The 18,734-nt window shown below is 39.0% G+C and overlaps 1 protein-coding gene across 1 annotated transcript; it reads left to right on the forward strand.

Annotated features, from left to right (window-relative positions):
- Nucleotides 1-1,964: 1,964 nt before the first annotated feature.
- Nucleotides 1,965-17,085, forward strand: LOC139636083 (vascular cell adhesion protein 1-like). The gene is made up of 9 exons (XM_071503769.1): nt 1,965-2,176; nt 2,790-3,053; nt 3,229-3,555; nt 4,299-4,556; nt 12,570-12,803; nt 13,513-13,776; nt 13,963-14,289; nt 16,269-16,526; nt 16,769-17,085. The coding sequence occupies exons 1-9, from the start codon at nt 2,110-2,112 to the stop codon at nt 16,936-16,938; spliced, it is 2,169 nt and encodes a 722-aa protein (XP_071359870.1). The 5' UTR covers nt 1,965-2,109; the 3' UTR covers nt 16,939-17,085.
- The last annotated feature ends 1,649 nt before the right edge of the window (nt 17,086-18,734 follow it).

The following is an 18,734-nucleotide window of genomic DNA, read 5'->3' on the forward strand; positions in this document are numbered from 1 at the left end:
GGAGAAAACGTCCATGGTTTTAAACCCCAGCTCCTTTTCGTCTTTTGTGTATCTTTGTGGCATCAAGCGATAAGTGGAGTAACACCCTCACACAACACACAACCTCCTCATCAGGAGGAGTTGTGGTGGATTTTTTTACCAGTCTGCATTAGCTTGTTTTCCACAGCTGTGGCCCGAGCCTGAAACACGGTGCCAGATACAACAAGCGTTTAGCGGGAAGTACGGGGGGGCCAGAGGAACTGTGGACCCTCGAGCAGAACAACAGGAAAAAAAAAGGGCCCGAGACTCAAAGGTCTTATGTGCATAAATCCAAGTCTGGGTGCAAAGGGAAAATGTAATCTTCTACCCCCCTATAAGGAGGGGTCAACAGGGTATATAAGGCAGAGTATGTCTGAGTTGTGTTCAGTGTCTGGGTTCATGCCCCAGCCTCAGTTTACTGTATTATCTTGTATTTTACAGTAAATCTATTTGATTACATTTGATTCTCTTTGTCTCAGCATCTTACTTTAATTTTTGAATCCTTGTTACGCCCCACCCTTGAGTGGCCCTAAGGGGCACACAACACGCCACCACTGACCCACACCGGACCAATAAGACAGTTCTAAAACAACCAAAAACATCAGTTCCCATGCTAGACCCCCAGATCCTGATGCCAGCATCAGAGCCTCCAAACCTTCCTTCACTGACCAGGTGCATCTAGTGGAGGCTTAATCAGGAACAGCTTGGGTCGAGTTAAAGGGGAGACAGGAGAAGGAAAAGACAAAAGGCACCAGGAACAACACGGTGCCATAACCCCCCCCCCCACCCCCCCCCACCCCCACCCCACCCTGAAGAGGGATGTCAGAAAATTACAAAAACAATGAAGTTTCAAGCTGGCACCATCACATGTCAAGTTCTCTGTTCACAGAACGATTATACTATTTATTTATTTACTTACTGAGCAGTTACAAACTGCTGGACACAACTGCTCCCAGCATGAAAACCATAAGCACTCAAACTAATTAAAAAGCAATGCTGATTGAGCTGAAGTTGGCCAAACATGGGTTCGGGGATCCCAGCAATATGGGACAAATCTGCAAGCCTCCATCTGAAGCAAACACAGTTACTTGTACAGACACTGCAGCACTGGGACTGCTGTTGACAAAAACTGGATCAAGTGTTGAGTGTTATAGAGAAATACAGTACTGTGAGTTGTAGAAAAGTGTTGCAGAGACTTGGCCTGACTGAAGATCAGTGAAGAGTAAATGAGAGCAGAGTGGTGAACGTGGCTCTGCCTAGTAATCAAAGGGGCGGCTGTCAGGAAAACATTAACATCCGCAGGAAGTTGAGGAATTCTTGTTTCTGCATTGATATCTATTTTCAGATTATCCTTGAAGACAGAACTTCCTCTACTTTCTAGCCTTAATCTACCAAAGCTTCAGTTTTGACAACACAAAACTGTCGTCTGTGGCTGTGTATCTTTGTATTTCATTAGATACATAGCATTGGGATTTACCCAAATACAGACACATTACCTAGATATCAGCAAACAACTTAAATTTATTTCAAGCAGGAAAACATTGGGCTTCATGAGTCTTTTAACCCCAATAGACTACAGTGGAGGTGAATAGTGTTTTGTTTGTTGTACGTAAAATTTAAAAATCATAGGACTCCTACTGGATAATCTGGAGGTTTCATGCAAACTATTTTCCATTAGAGTCTTACTGCTAGAGCTGCAGGGACTATTAATCATTAATTATTATATGAGTCATTTTTAAAGAAAAATACTGAAGTTCTCTGCTTTCAGCCTCTTCACTTTGAATTTCTGCCTGTTTCCTTAGCCCTGTATGATTGTATAGTCAATATATATTGAAGATTGAAGGGGTGTTTAGGCCACTCCCAAAAGTAGCTTCCTGATCAGCAACTAAACTTTCACTTTCACAGATTTTCAACTTTGTGATCGAAAGCAGATATGTGTTGTGAGAGAGGCTGCTGTGCCAACATTGTTCTGCTACAATAGAGGACTTAAATGCAGGGAGTGAACCCGTGTAGCGCATTCACTCTCTGACCACCTTTGGGTTTTGTGTTCATTGATTTTTATGGTCTGCGTTAAGAGAATAAGTGGGAACAATGTTTTTCGTTCTTTTGGTGGTTTCTTGGATGAGTACTCTGTGTGACTTCCATGTCTCCAGTTGTGGTAAGTCAAGAGTTTTCCATCTGAAATTCAACTTCAGAAAGGGTTTTATTGTCATCAGGCTATTTGCTGTATAAATCCCTCAGGATTTTTCTTAAACACTAATTTGATTCTTGTAAAGAAAGTTATTATTATTATTATTATTATTATTATTTTAGTAGTAGGAAATTGGTTACTAATTACTGCATATTCAGTACATACTGGGTTTTCAGCATCTTGTCTATTAAATTTGTAACTAAGTGATTAATTGAAAGAATAAATAAATGGATTAACTGATTAATTGATCAGAGACAAGCAAATATCTGGGATGAATTAAAATATATAGCATAATTACATCATGTAAAATTAGAATGTGGATACTTTTTAATGTGAGGTGCACTATACACAACTGTTTTTTATTACCTAATATAATTAAAGTAGGATAACTGCTTTTTTTTTTTTTTTTTTTGTTCTTATTCTGTCAATTTGCCTGGCATCTTTGCCTCGCAAAAATATATCTAAAATTGTTCAAACATAGTTACGATATAAGAAATATACCTCATAACTGTGGAATTACAATTTTATATGTTTTAATAGTCAGATACACTGATCACAGCCTTTAATGTCTTTCTTACAGAACACTGTGCAGATGAACCTGTGTTCACTCCATCCCGGCTGGTAGTGAAGTATGGTGACCCAACCTCTGCCCTGTGCTCCGTATGCCCGTCTTGCGCAGACAGTGTTTTTGACTTGGAAAAAGCTCTGGGAGACATCACGAAAAACGGAACTACAGTTTTATGGAGGGTTGAAAGCATGACTGAATGGGACACAATTGTCATGTGCTATTATGATGATGCTAATGGTACCCAGTGTTGCAGCAACCTGCCCCTAACTGTTTACAGTAAGTTAACTTAATGTTGAACAAAATTTTGTTGCTAGTGAGGATGTAATCATTTATAACCAAAATGAATAATAAAGCATCTTTGGTATTTAGTTAAAGTTCTCTTATGTTGTCAGCTGTTGTCAGCCTTTATCTTATTGTGTGTATGTCTGTCTCTTCTTCTCTGCCTCCACAGAGCCTCCAGACCATGTGTCCATCAGCTTTGTTAATCACACTGGGCCGATGTTTGAGGGTCATCACTACACTCTGCGGTGTGAAGTACAGGATGTTGCTCCCATTGAGAACCTCATTGTGACCTTCTACAGAGGACGAACAGCACTGGGTCAACTACAGTCCAACAACACAAAGAAGACACCAGTGACTGAGACCTTCTCTATGGACATTATCCCCGGTAAAGAGGATGATGGAGTCCAGTACTGGTGTGAAGCCAAACTGCAACTGGGACCTGAAGGACCACAGCACCCTCTGGTGATGTCAGACAGAGCCACTGCCACTGTGTATTGTGAGTCTGACAACAAAAAAACAGGGCTTCTGCAGCCTTCACCAAATGAAATTCAAGACTGTTTAATCCCACAGACAATGCAATTTAATGTCTTGTCAAAGAATAAAAACCAACGGGAAGAATAGAAGTTTACTATTAGTTATGAAGTACATGAATTTATCGACAGTGCTGTATATAATAATAATTCCTACTAAATTTAATGAATTACTGTGATGTGGGCCTAGATAGGAGGCATAAAATTGATGGATTAACAGACTAAAAATCTTAGAAACCTTCTTAAATTTATTGCATTTTAAGACTTTTTTAAGGCTCACAGATATCATGAAGAAAACAAGCACATAACACAATGCATGTGTTTACACAGCTTTCAAGACAGTTGATATTTGGTCGTCCCTGTTGTTGTCTTTTACAGTGTATACCCATTTTAAAGGAATAATTCAACACTTATTTGCATTCTTGCTGAGAGGAGATTGATCCCACTCATGTCTGTGTGGTAAATATGGAGCTACAGCCAGGAGCCACTTAGGTTAGCTTAGCATAAAGACTGGAAACAGTGGCGTGAAATTATGTGAGTGGTGTCACGCACTTATTCACTTTCTTTCCAAAAACTATCAAACTATTCTTTTAATGCCATGTGAGACACATGTCTTCATACTCAACTGTTGTACTGGTTTGCTTTGGGCTTTAATGACAATGCTGTGTTTCTCTCTGTCTCTTCTCCTTCCTCCTCAATCAACACACAGATAAGCCTCAGAAAGGGGGGTTGTCACATCCAGATCCGATCTCCATCACAGAAGGAGAGTCTCTATCGCTGAACTGCTCGGCTGTTGGAAACCCCAGCCCCTCGTACACCTGGACGCTCCCGTCAGCTAGCCGCCCCCACTCTAATAGCAACCCTCTGGTTATCCACTCTGTAACTTCCAAGGAAGAAGGGCAGTACACCTGTCTTGCCAGCAATGATCTGGGGAGAATCAATGTCACGTTTAACGTGGTTGTCAAACGTGAGTTCAGACACTCTATTTCTTCTTGCTTTACCAAACCTCTGATTTGACTCCCTCACTGTCTCATTTTATTTTTCACCTGCGTAGGTTTCCTTTTTCTTTTTTGTTTTGGTTTTACCATGTTCATTTCTGTCTTCACACATTTCAAATTTTCTGTGAGTCTGTGTACGTCTATGGCGAGGATGTTTGAAATGTGGTGAGGAGGAAAATGAGAAGAAAATGCTGAAATGTTTGCAAAAAAAAGGGGGGGGGAAGAGAAACTAAAGGGTTGAAAAAAAAAGGACCTTGTAAATGATAAATATAAGAGTAAAATTAAGTTTAATTTATTTTGTCAACTGATTTGAGGTAGGGAAGATGATAACTTCATTTACCAAGTTAATGGTAAAATAAATGAATGAATTAATTGTCTAACTTACAGTACATTGTACAAATTATACACTTACATCACTGATAACCTTTTAATGCCTATTGTCGGTTTTGGGGCTCCGTATTTGTTTTACCAACAACATGCATGTAAATATGATAATGTGAAGACCTTCCATCAGTGGTGGTTGATACAACCAACCAATCACAAAAAGAGGAAACGTGGTTGATGTCAGTCCTTCATTTATGTCGATCAATCACATGTCAACTGTGTATTTGTCCGTAGGTTTGGAGCGGACCCCAGCTACAACAACTACAGAGACAACAACCACAATGAAAAGCAGTACCAGCAGCACACGGATTCACACGTTTATATTGTCTTTTATGCTTTTGTTACATGTAGTCAAAGGCTTCTAAGGCTACAAAGGCAAGATGGGAAGGGCGACTGTTTTTGTGCACGACACAATATGTTTTTCCAGCAATTGTTTCCAGACAGATTATTTTTCTTTTATTTCACTGTACTCATAATTTCAGTGGGTCAGAGGTTTACCTTCACTAAGTTAACTCTGCCTTTAAAACACTTGGCAAATCAATCCCAGAACAACAGCGTGGAGATGCTGGAGGAAATTCACAAAACAGATGACATTATGAGGAAAGAAAATGATGTGGATATATTGGACCAACATCTCAAGACATCAGCCAGGAAGTCAAAGCTTGGTCGCAAATGGGTCTTTCAAATGAACAATGGCCCCAAGCATACTTCCGAAGCATAGTGGCCTAAAGAAAACAAAGTCAGGGTATCGCAGTGGCCATCACAAAGCTCTGACCTCAACCCAACTGAAAATTAGTGGGCAGAACTGAAAAGGCACGTGTGAGCGAGAAGCTCCAAAGCTACAAACCTGACTCAGTTTCAGGAGGAATGAACCACGATTCAGCAACTTACTGTGAGAAGCTTGTGGAAGGCCACCTGAAATGTTTTACCCAAGTTCAACAACTTAAAGGCAATGCTACCAAATACTAACAAAGTGTATGTAAATTTCTCACCCACTGGGAATGTGATGACAGAAATAAAAGCTGAAATAAAGAATTCTCTCCACTGTGATCCTAACCTACGAATGACAGGTAATGTGTATGAGGATTAAATGTCAGGAATTGTGCAAAACTGAGTTTAAATGTCTTTGTCTATGACATATGTAAATTCCTGACTTCAACTGTATATAGTTCACATCTGATATCAATGCAGTCAGTTCTCCACATATACATAGATGGCAGCTTGTTGTAAGAGTGCTTACTTTTCACAGTACTCATATGTAACCAGTATGGCATTATCTCATAAGTGAGCAGTGTTTAATCATTCTTGTTGGGAATAAATGTTTGTACAACGTTTTGTGCCAATCTCAGTATATATTGATATATTTCACAAAATGGGTGAAGATTTTTCCTAACCAAAGTTATTAGGATTCATCCTCTGGGGATCATGAATGTCTGTACTAAACCTGATGGAGATCCATTTAATAGTTCATGAGATGGTTTAGTCTGGACAACAATGGTGAACACACCTTTAGCCACACCTTTGTCATGGATTAAAATGCTGTTTTAAAAGTTCAATAAAATGTTATGTTGTTGCTGTGATTGTGTCACCTGTATGTTATGTTGTAACATTCGAGTGTAGGATTTGAAAATAATCACTTTGACATCAGTGACCCCATCAAAAAACAAACAAACAGGTGGATGTGACCCACCCAAGACAAATGCCCCTGCCAAAACTGTCTTGGCTCTGACACAAGTAAACATTTCCAAACAGATGATTTCCCCACAGAAATAAAACCAGCACATGACAAAAACACACTCCAATCATAATTCTCCTTGCACATATCAAACAGGTCAGTGTTTGTTTTTCTTTTTAAGTTATTTTTTTTGGCCATTTTGTGCCTTTATTTAACAGGACAGAGAGAAGGACCGGGGACACGCTGCTCAGAGCTCAGAGCGATCCCACCCATGTGGTATACACCCCGACCACTTGGCTTTGGATTCACCCCTGCTTTTTGTTTTCTGATAAAGGCCTGTATCCCTTTATACTTAAGTCCTTAAGTCCGTGAGTTACAGTTAAGTGAACTAATGTTAGCTGGCTGGTAGCGCATCCTTTCATTTCCACTGTTGGCCTGTCATTTCATTCCTAATATAAAATGACATGTATTATCTAATTTGGTGGTCAGTCCCGAGCAGTGGAGGATTAGTTGTAGCTGTAGATTTTATTATTTCATTTTAACAGTCTTTTGTGTGGTGGTTTAGTTTATCTTTTATCTTTTTTAATATTTGCTTATATAATAGTCAAACCCTTAGTATTCACTCAGGAATTCAGGAGTTTTACCAGGGTAACCCGGGACATTGCACAATATTAAAATCTTTGTATGCTGAAGGCTCAGTGTGTATTAACAGTGGTGTAAAAAGTACATTTACTTTAAGTACACTACTTAAGTGAAATTTGGAGGTACTTGTACTCAAGAATTTGCTTGATAATTTCCAGTTAATCCTACTTCATACTTCCACCCCACTATATTTCAGAGCTGTATGCTGCCAGTCACAGAGCTGGATGGATTCTTTCTTTGCCAAACCCATGCAAAGACATAATATCAGTGGTTCTACACCTTACCTGGAGTTGTACACATCAGTGGGAAGGAAATGTGACACCATTGTGTGGAAATTAGCTTAGGAAAGAAGAAACATCTGTCCTACATTGCTGAACAGAAAAATTATGCAGTAAATAAGGGTGTTAATGTGGCGTGCATTTAAACCTAAAGTACCATTGTGCATAAATTTGCCATATAGAGATGAAATATATGTTTATAGTGAATAATACTGTTAATAAATAATACCCCGTCATACAACCAGCACACCTGCTGATTAAAAATCATGCACTGGGCCACGTACAAAACACCTTCCAATGTTACAGGTTACAATTTGACAAAAACAAGCATATAACAGTTCTCAGGGAAACTTTCAAACAGTGGCTACATCCTGTTTTTCTCTTTTACAGTGTACACCGACATTAATCAACCACTTGTTCACTAATTTGTCTTTTGCTTTAATAGCAATTATTGAATTTCTCCTCAATTAATACACAGATAAGCCTCAGTTTGATCATCCAGCAATTCTACATCCAATCACCATCACGGCAGGACGCTGTTTACAATTGAGCTGCTCCACTCTGGTAAATCCCAGCTGCTCCTACAGCAGGACTCTCCCAGCTCGCCGCTCCACCTAATATAGCAGCGCTTTCACTATCAGCTCTGTTGCTTTTAGGGATGAAGGACAGTATATCTGTTGTGTCAGCATCAATGTGGAGACTATTGTTTTGGGTTAGGGTTATCATCATCATCGTCATCATCATCCACTTCTTCATCTTCCAATTTAGGTTTAACTGAGGTTTTTTTTTGGCTACTCAGTGTAATGTAGTTATGTTTAAATGGACATTTTTTAAGTTCAGATTGTTTGAATATTTTCAAAATGACACAATGGAAATCAGTTCTCCAGAAGCCTGAGAACGCAGCCTGTTGTGGTGAAGAACTTACTTTAACTTTGCAATACTGACCTTTCACCACTAGGGGCTGCTAGACTGTAATCCACAAAGTGAGCAGTGTTTAAAATGATCATTTCTGCCTCGCCACCTATATACAATATGCCTAACCAGAACCAGGGCTGTAGCTACCATTGAGGGCAATAAGGTCAAGTCATTTGTATTTTTTTTTTTTTTTTTTTTTGTTTTTCTGGGAATTTTATGGTTTAAGAAATGAGCGGGGCATTTACGATGTGTGAACTTTCACATAGTGGGTGTTTTCCAGAGTTATTTTAACAAATAGTAGTTGTGCCACTAGAGGTAGCAGTACTCCACTAAAATCTGACTACTTTTAGGCTTACAAAAAATAATAATCAATCAAATCAAATAAAGGGAGAGGACTGGATATTGATGCTGCACAGTGTCATATTTTAGGGAATGTAAACTTGTTTTTCCAAACTTAAAAAGTGTTAAATAAGGAATTTTGCTTAATAAAAGTTAAAAGTAAAATTATCAAAAAATCCGACTAAGAATTATATGTTTTCAATATTTCAGTTGGTACTCAGAGTGTATTGAGGTTTGATTCCCAGTCTAATAAAGTACTCATACTTTTTCCAACTCAATTTTATTCCCAGAAATCTCTCAGAACATTGTTAGGCCATATTTCAAGTTATAGAAGCAGTCAGTAAGTAGTTTGTCATTTCATTTGTTTTACTATAACATGTGAATACATCATGTTTGTGTTTTATTCAGTGAAATACAATATATTCACTATTCATGTTCATGTGCACCAGTCAATAGTAATAAAAGTTGAACATTCAAATGAATCTTTAATTCTTGAACTCTTGAGCTGAGATCACAATGAAAGCATAACTAGTGGGATGTTACATAATTCTCCAAGCCCATTTCATCTCATTGAACAGCTGAACCACTCCCAGGTCAGAACATAAACAGTTTTTTGGCATGGCTGCACAAAGGAACTTCCTTTATTTTTAGTAATATTATTATTATTTTATCAATTCATATCAAATTATATCAATAAGCACATTATTCACATCATTGCTTTCACTTGACAGACAAAGTTTTGTGGTATTTGTAAACTCAGCTTTAATGTTTTCTGCTCCAACCAGCAGGTCTGCAGTGCTGTCTGCCACTGTGTCTTTTGGGTCTTTTTTTCTCACACATGTGAATCCAGTGGAAAATGCAGCATGGGCAGGTTGCACAGTGATTAATAAGACATGATGATTCAAGATTCAAAGTTTAGTGGTTGAAAAAAACAACCTATAGGGTTGTTCAGGTTGAGGTCAAAGCCCCCCCAACACCTCCTGCGTAGGAGTAAGACATCCAGACTGTTGGAGCCACAGAACACCGCAATGCTTTGTGGTTGTTTTGCATCTATATTTAGTCTTTTTGTGTTTTTTAGCCACTTTGCACCTAATTCTGGTGATTTTGCATCTCGTTTCACATCTCTTGTAGTCATTCTGGTTGTTTTGCATCTATGGTTGAGTCATTTTTTTCCATATCTTTGTGCTTTTTGTTTTTTGTTTTGTTGTGTACTCATTTTGAATCTATTTTTAGTCATTTTCTTTGTGGTTTCTGCCCACTGGCCCCTTTTGAGTAATAAATCCATGTAAAAGTTTCATGTGAAAAACGAGAATTCAAGGTAAGAAAAATATAGGGTGAATTCAAAAATACTATATATGCATAAACAACCATAACAATAAACAATAACATTTTGTGCATTTACCAGTGCAAATGTGCAAATGTACAGGGAAATGCAAAGGAGAATGTGCTACAGACAAGGACAGAGATCTGTCAGGACTGGCTAGTGAAGAGTTTGTACATCACAGTTCAGTTCATAAATTCATAATTAAATAGCTAAACAACAATCTAAAAGAGTCTAAAAAGGATACACAAAGTACAGAGGCTGTAAAAAAAAAAAAAAAAAACAGAGAGAAACTTTGAGGACTTGAGAAGGGAGACGCAGAGAGAATGAAGAACTTCAGAATTGACCTGTTAAGATGTGAAGTTAAGTTCAACGTGCTCCCAGTTCAAATACAACTGAGTGGGTCAACATGGGGAGGCGGGCTGATGGTGATGGTGCTGTGACATGGTTAAAAATTGCCATATATTCCCTTTAGATTTCATCATTTTGATTATGAGAGTTTGTAACGTAACACTTGTGACTAAACCACATGACTTCAGACAATACACTGACCTCACTGTGACACATGATGAATTTATATATAGCTGTCCATTTGAAGGGCATGCTGACTTCCTGTCCAATTCAGAGCATGAAGTTTGGCGAGACTTCCTATGAAATACCCCCACCCCCAAGACTGAAATGTCATTCGAAGGCAACTTCCTAAAATCTTTGGGTAATTACGTCAGTGTTTCACTTCTGTTCTCTGTGTACCACCAAAAACCTCTAGAGTTCATTTGTATCTAAAGATATCCATAAACACTGGTATCTCGCCTTTAGAGGCCTTTACTTTCATTTCAAGATTATCAGCAAAATAATGGTAAAATGAAAGGGCTACCTTTTCCTGCCAATGTATAAATCATACAAAAGTAAAACATATTCACAGCAAGCAAATGATGAACACTGCCTGGAAGTCAGATTCCTCACACCAAGTGCCATTAAAATATCTGGGCTTCCAATATGTACTCCTGCTTGCTCTGGCTACATGCTGGAGTGGGGGAGGGGGCCAGAGTGGGTGTCATCTTAGACTCAAAATAACCTGGCTGTGATTAAGAATACATAAGAAAACAGTTGGAAGTAATATCTGGGGTATGAAGGGAAGGAATAAAGATAGAGAGACGGAATAGAGGTGAACAGTTATTCCTCTCTCCGATTTTAAAGTTGTATCTTCTTGTCTCTTTCCTGTCATGAGGGGTAGGAAACAGGAATCTCAGGAAGGAGATAAGGGAAGTCTGCTGCCAGACCACTACAAATCCATCACTATGGCAACCAAAAAACATGCCAGCCTAAACTTTCAGCTGTAGTGTGTAGACTACACTGGTGATAAAAAAAAAAACATAAATACATTTAATCAAATACAATTTTGAGGCGCTTGAACTTAACTTGGGTAAATTTAACACCAATACATTCTGGGGAGGGAAACACCGTCCTTTCTGCTTGAATACATTTATTTGGCACAGTTACTTTGATTTAACACACAAAACTGACTTATGTATTGCACTTCCACACAGGTGTTTTTTTTTTTTTCAGGTTGGAGTTGTGCAAAGCTACACACTCTGGGAATTTACATTAGTTTTATCTGTGGCAGGGGCATTTAATATGTGCACTTTTCATTCATATGCACATGTGTGTAACAAGAAAATGCAATGTGTAAAATCATGCAGGTTGTGCGCTACTTGAAATTACATCAGGAAAACTTGCGATCAGCTCCTGAACTCATGTGAAGAGCTCCCACGTCAGAGCTCACCTGAGAGGCTGCAGCTTACCTGTCCATGAACAAGCTGTGGCTAATTTCCTTCACAAACAATGTCTGTCTCTTGATGGCTCATATTCAGCAAGAACTCAGACACATGTTTGGGTTGATTACAGAACATTCTTACTAGATGAGCTCAACTTAACCACTGAAATCTAAATATAATATCAAGGGATGTAAATTTTGTTTTCAAGTCTGTGACATTTGAAAACTTTTAAACTATAAATCCTCACATCTCACTAACTCTGCCACTGCGAGCTCCTAAAGAGTGGAGGGTTGCCAGATCAGAGTCGTGCATCCCCCACATTCCGATCTTTTACCCTTTATTATAATAAAGATCATTTCACAGAAAACACATAAATCTGCATATGGTGCATCTTACTGGCAGCACTGAGGGTAGTGAAAATGACAAGATCTTTTGAGATGGGACAGTTCACCAACACCTTCACACCCAAACAGCTGACTTGAAGCCTACCTGTTTATATCAATGTAAGTGTGAGCAGGGGGGTGTTTAAGCGGTGATTCATCTTCATATCATCACTCTACTGAACACGGGGTCTTAAAGTAAAGTTTCATCTTAGCTGTCCCGCAACAAAAGGAATCCCCTTCAGCTCGGTTTTTGTTGCGGGATTTCCCGGTAATTTCTCTCTAACGGTGACGTACGGTTGGAAATTCACTTGAGTCAGAGCTTCTGCTCCGGTCGAGGACCAGCGGAGGCTTTTGCTTTCAGTATCAGACGCTCTCCGGCCGTGCCTGGGCTCACACGCTTTGACCTCCGGGCAGCTCTGAGACGGGAAACAATGTTTTTCTGTTATATGCTTGCGGTTGTTTCTCTTACGGGGTTTCTGCGGGACTCCCGTGCCTCCGGTTGCGGTAAGTTTTGCGGTGTGAGATTTTGCGTCTGGGCGACGCCTTAAGTGCGCTCATCTGCCGCCACAGCTTGGTTTTCAGTTCAGTTGTTGTGTTTAATGTCCTCAACGCTTGTATTCGACCAGATAGAGTGAATATTGGAGCCTGTGACTTTAAACATCTCATCTTATCGTTTTCTTTCATCATTAAGATTTGTTGTTTTTCCTTACCATGTGGCACACTGTGTGGTTGTGGTGACCTATAGCCTTTATAGTGTCCTTTATAGTGTCCTTTATAGTGCTGATATAGCCTATAGTTTGTGTAGTAATGCACAGTGTAGATCAAGATAGCAGTATCTTTATATCACTAACCCAAAGCTAGTTTAGTACAGTGGGTTCTAAAAGCTGATGGTGTAACAGTCAGTGAAAATACTCACAGACTATAACCTATAACCTTATTGATTGATTTGAAGTAAGCAAAATGATTAGAAAAAAAAAAACACGTCAACATAATGTAAAATGAAAGTATATTTTGTTGAGTGTTTCTATTCAGGATACATTGGATGAACAAACAGGAACACTGTTATAAGATGCAGTGCGTAGCACGAATTCACTGTTGAGTTCTTGAATGTTTAACATGCTTTCATAGAGTATGAGGCTGCTAACTCTACATTAAACCGTCTGAAATCACAGCCTTTTAATCACATCGCATCTTTTTAATGTCTTTCTTACAGAACACTGTGCAGATGAACCTGTGTTCACTCCATCCCGGCTGGTAGTGAAGTATGGTGACCCAACCTCTGCCCTGTGCTCCGTATGCCCGTCTTGCGCAGACAGTGTTTTTGACTTGGAAAAAGCTCTGGGAGACATCACGAAAAACGGAACTACAGTTTTATGGAGGGTTGAAAGCATGACTGAATGGGACACAACTGTCATGTGCTATTATGATGATGCTAATGGTACCCAGTGTTGCAGCAACCTGCCCCTAACTGTTTACAGTAAGTTAACTTAATGCTAAACAAAATACTTCAACTTACAATGCCAGTGATGGTGTGCTTTTATTTTTATTTGTTCTTTCAAATATACAGTTAATGGGATTTATACTCTCTCAGTTGTTCGTAACAACCTCTGGCGTGCTTTGTGTGTCTGTCTCTCAGCTTGTCTCTTCTTCTCTGTCTCCACAGAGCTTCCAGACCATGTGTCCATCAGCTTTGTTAATCACACTGGGCCGATACTTGTGGGCAAACACTACACTCTGCGGTGTGAAGTACAGGATGTTGCTCCCATTGAGAACCTCATTGTGACCTTCTACAGAGGACGAACAGCACTGGGTCAACTACAGTCCAACAACACAAAGAAGACACCAGTGACTGAGACCTTCTCTATGGACATTATCCCCGGTAAAGAGGATGATGGAGTCCAGTTCTGGTGTGAAGCCAAACTGCAACTGGGACCTGAAGGACCACAGCACCCTCTGGTGATGTCAGACAGAGCCACTGCCACTGTGTATTGTGAGTCTGACAAATCACACGACTATTTCAACGGCTCTCTTTGGTTGTCATTTGGCTTCTTTTGGAGTTATGGAAGACATATTTTTATCTGTTTCTTAATGCTGCTCTAATCAATAGTTTATATTGGCAATAGATCACATGATTACTGGTAAGTGAAATGGGTCTCTTGTAGTGTAATAATTATCTCCTGGCTCTGCAGTTCCCCTCATCTTTACAGCCTTTTACAGCATCTTTCATTTCATTGCGGGTTGTTTTGGTTTTCTGGCCCACAACTTTACTAGTATGGTTCACGCACACCACTCTCAGTAGAGTCTTTTTTGGTGGCAGCAGGCTGCTTTTAGCAGTGAAAAAGCTTTAATAATCCACTGTGCTCAGTAGGTAAACAGCAGACAAAGTCAGGTATTTCCTCTCAGGAATTTGTGGAGGCCAAAAGTCGAGTTAATAGGATACTATAGTAAATATTGGCTTGTATCCCAGATTTGTCAGGCGGTCAGACACAACACAACACTGCAGGACTGTGCTGTCGCTCACTTTGGTTCTGAAATATCTCAACAACAACTGGATGGATCACTATGGAATTTTGTACAGACATTCGTGGTCCCCAGAGGATGGAGCCTACTGACCCTGACTTTCCTTTAATGCCACAGAAAGGTTGAACACAACTGGATGGATTGCCATGAAATTTGGCATTCATGTCGCCCTCAGGAGGAATTGTAATCACTTTGGTTATCCATAGATGTCCCATCTAGCAGTATCATGAGGTCAACATTAGTCGCTAATCACTGACATTCCCATCAGCCTGAGCTGTGTGTTGTGTTTAGTGCTAATATCAGCATACTAGCATTCTGATGTTAGCATTTAGCGCAAAGCACCACTGTACTAAGATGACTGAACTGATAGCTCTGAACACAGTGAGACTCATAACAGTAACTCCTGACAGTGTTGGGGGAACTACTTTAAAAACATAACTTGACAAGCCACAGATGACTTTACACTAGGAGAAGCTGGACTACAGCAAAGGAAAAAATGGTTTGATTAACTAAAGCTACTAAGAAAAGGTAGTTCAAACTACTTTGTAATAAAGAAACTCAAAGTGATAATGTTCATGTGATATGAAATTATAACAAAATATAATACTAGAAAGTTACATGCCAACAAAAAATACCACTTGAGTCCATTGCAGAAAGTGGCTTCTTGTTTACAGTTCATACATAAGTCAAAAAACTAAAATACTCCTGTATTCATGGGAAAGTGCAAAAAACACCAGCTTTGGTTTCATAGACAATAACAACTTCAAATTGCCATGGTGATTCATCTTCAGGCTGAGATTTCTTAGGTTTATCCATGATGACGTTGTAGCTATGTGACCACTGAGCAACGGCAGGTCAGGATAAAGAATGAGAGGGGGCAGAATTGGTGAACGAAGATTCAATTGCAGTAGAGAAGCAACGGTAAAAAAATTTTAAAAAATCATTCATTTCTTTTTATGGCCCAAAATTTAAGTACTTTAAGCAGTAATTTCAGCAGTAATTTAAGCACTATGCATATTTGAATGTAGCTGAACTACCAGTAAGATGGTGCAAATTGTAGTTAAACTACTAGTTTAATTACATGTCGTGCAGTACTCCCCATTTTACTCCCAGTTTGTTATAGTATCTAATACAGATCATATGTTCTGTATATAAAACATCGATCTGCGCCATACCTTTTAACTAAAGCTGTTAAATAAAGGTAGGACATTAAAAAGTTAAATATTTTCCTCTGAAATCTAGTGGAGTAACAGTATGTAGTAGGAGAAACTGAAAGTGAAGTACAACACAATGTTACGGAAACTTCTGTGATGAAGGAAATTTGGTACTTTCCCCCAGTGTTCTTTTACAATGCACTGTGTGAATGGATAACATGTTTAATTTTCTAAAATTGTTTCCATGTTGCTGTAATGACGTGTTGTATTTCTCCCTCTGTTGATTAACACACAGATAAGCCTCAGCTAGAGGGGCCCTCAGATCCAGATCCAATCACCATCACAGAAGGGGGCCGTCTACAACTGAGCTGCAAGGCTGAAGGAAACCCCAGCCCCTTACACACCTGGAGAGTCCTGCCAGCTGTTTTTCCCCCCATGGACAGCAGCGTTCTCACTATCGAATCTGTAGGCTTTGAGCATGGAGGGCAGTACATCTGTGATGTCACCAACGGAGTGGGGAAGAGCACTGTGATGTATACCGTGACTGTCAAAAGTGAGTTTTAAGTGTTGTCTTGTCCAGTCGTCAGAGTTAATGTTTGTTAGTGGAAAGCGAGTCACTGGGGGAAAAAAAACCACAGCAATGCTGTCAGATCTGCTTTCTCACAGCTTTTGTGAACTGGCTTTAACTCATGCAAGATAAAAGAAGGAAGTTCACTGTGACTCTTTTGGTATTTTTGATGTTGGTCATCGCGTCTAATATTCTCTCTTCTGTTTTTCTTTACCTATTCTCCGCAGCCAACTACATCCCATACATTGTAGCTGCAGCAGTAGCGGGTGTGCTTCTGTTTTTTGCCATCATAATAATAGCAGTCCTCAAGTACTACAAACACAACCGAATGGGACAGTACAATCTGAAGGACGTTTTCCGTTTGCACACACACGTTGCTGTGCCCATTACAGAGTAAGACTGCGGGAAAACATGAAATGTGTATGGACAGTCTGGAGAGCCGACCATCGACTCCAACAACCCATTTGACTCTGGCAAGAGACTGTTGTTACATCTCTCTCTTCTCTCTACGGACACTAACTGATGAGATAAAATGCCCAAAATAATATGATAAAAAAAGATCTTCAGTCAAGTTTCAACCTGTGTTACCTAAGTACTAAATAGAACAAGTCACTAAACCCAACTGTTGTGTTTGAAGCTTTGGTTAACTGTTAGGCATATATGGATTTAGCCTAACCCCCACCACAAGTCTCTGTTTCTCACGTTTAACATATACCTTATGGTTAATCATGTGGTTAAAATTAGGTTTCAGAGCCTAGAGAGATGTCTACAGCTCAGGTTATTTCAAAAGAATGTATATACTGTATTTCACTGTATAGAGCTAGAAAGGCAAAACCTGTGTAAGTGTGAAGCAAATATAATATTTTGTGGCTTTCTAATGTCAAAGAGAGGGTAATTTATAGTTGTTGTCTGACATAATAGTGTCTATATTTCTATATTTTTCTTGTTTTTAACAAATTTCATAAAAAGATTGAAAATAACAATGTGTTAGTCTCTAAGTACTTTTCTATGTTCTGTCTGTGTTACTTAGAACAAGGCCCATTCATTACATCTGAAGACGTGAAAAACAAGTCACAAATAACATAACAAAAAATAATAATAAAACCATTATAGAACCCACTAAGGTTTTATAATGTGGTGCATTTAATCAAACAAATTCATAAATAATTGCCTCACAGACACGTGGAGTCCCACTATAGTTTGCCTGCTAATCCAGCCCTGAGTAAGATTAGCTCATTGTTTTGGTCATGGGAACTGAATAAGAAAAATATAGAATATCAACAGCCTTACGCTTGAACTAATGTACAATCTTGAGTTTGGCACTATACAAAGAAGGCCTGTAGCTATTGTTGTCATTTGCGCGTCTTATTGTCCTCCGTTTGTATTCCTAACCTGTCACTGAATTGGCTTTAAAACACATGCTGCCTCACACTGGCACGTTTACAGAAATGTAGATTTATGTACTTTTTTTTTTTTTTTGCCGTTTCTCATTATTTCAATATTTGTTTCAATTGCAGTTTTAAACAGGATTATGGTTTATTGTTAGTGGATGAAAAGGATGAAGGTCTCTCAGTATATTGAAACAGTGCATATTGTTTGATAATAAGATCCGATAAGGGTCTGACATGTTATAATTAAGAGTGAAAGCAGTCTGTAAATAAAGAGGACTTTCTTTGCATTTAGTAAAATAGTAAATTCCAACATCAGTTTTAAAAAAACGCTTTTCTATTTTATCATTTACTGAGGGAAATTGGAAATTATATTCATGCTAATGTGTCAGTATTATGCTTTTTTCATTTGTCTAGGTGAACGTACTGTTTTTCTGTTTCTCTTTTACTGCTTTTATTTTGGTCATGTTACTGCAAAGAACTTCTCAGCTTCATATAGGAAGTTCAGTTTCTCTCACAGAATGTCACAATTGCTACTAAACCACCGAAAGCCTGAGCCTGGCCTTACACTAACCCACTTCCATCAGCAGTTTCTGTGTTGTGCATGTACTTATTGTAAGTGTCTGTGTGTGTGTGTGTGTGTGTGTGTGTGTGTGTGTGTGTGTGTGTACTATGTTGTAGTGTTATCTGAGTGACATTAAACAATTTTCACACTGGAATTTTTGTAAGGAGATATAAGCTTTGTCCAGTTTATTTTTGAAACATGAATACATGTCATCACTTCCTTCTCTCTTCCTTTTAAAGT

Source organism: Trachinotus anak, unplaced genomic scaffold (assembly GCF_046630095.1).
Source record: "Trachinotus anak isolate AG129_WGS33_773 ecotype Australia unplaced genomic scaffold, CSIRO_AGI_Tana_v1 ptg000019l, whole genome shotgun sequence".
Lineage (NCBI taxonomy): Eukaryota > Metazoa > Chordata > Actinopteri > Carangiformes > Carangidae > Trachinotus > Trachinotus anak.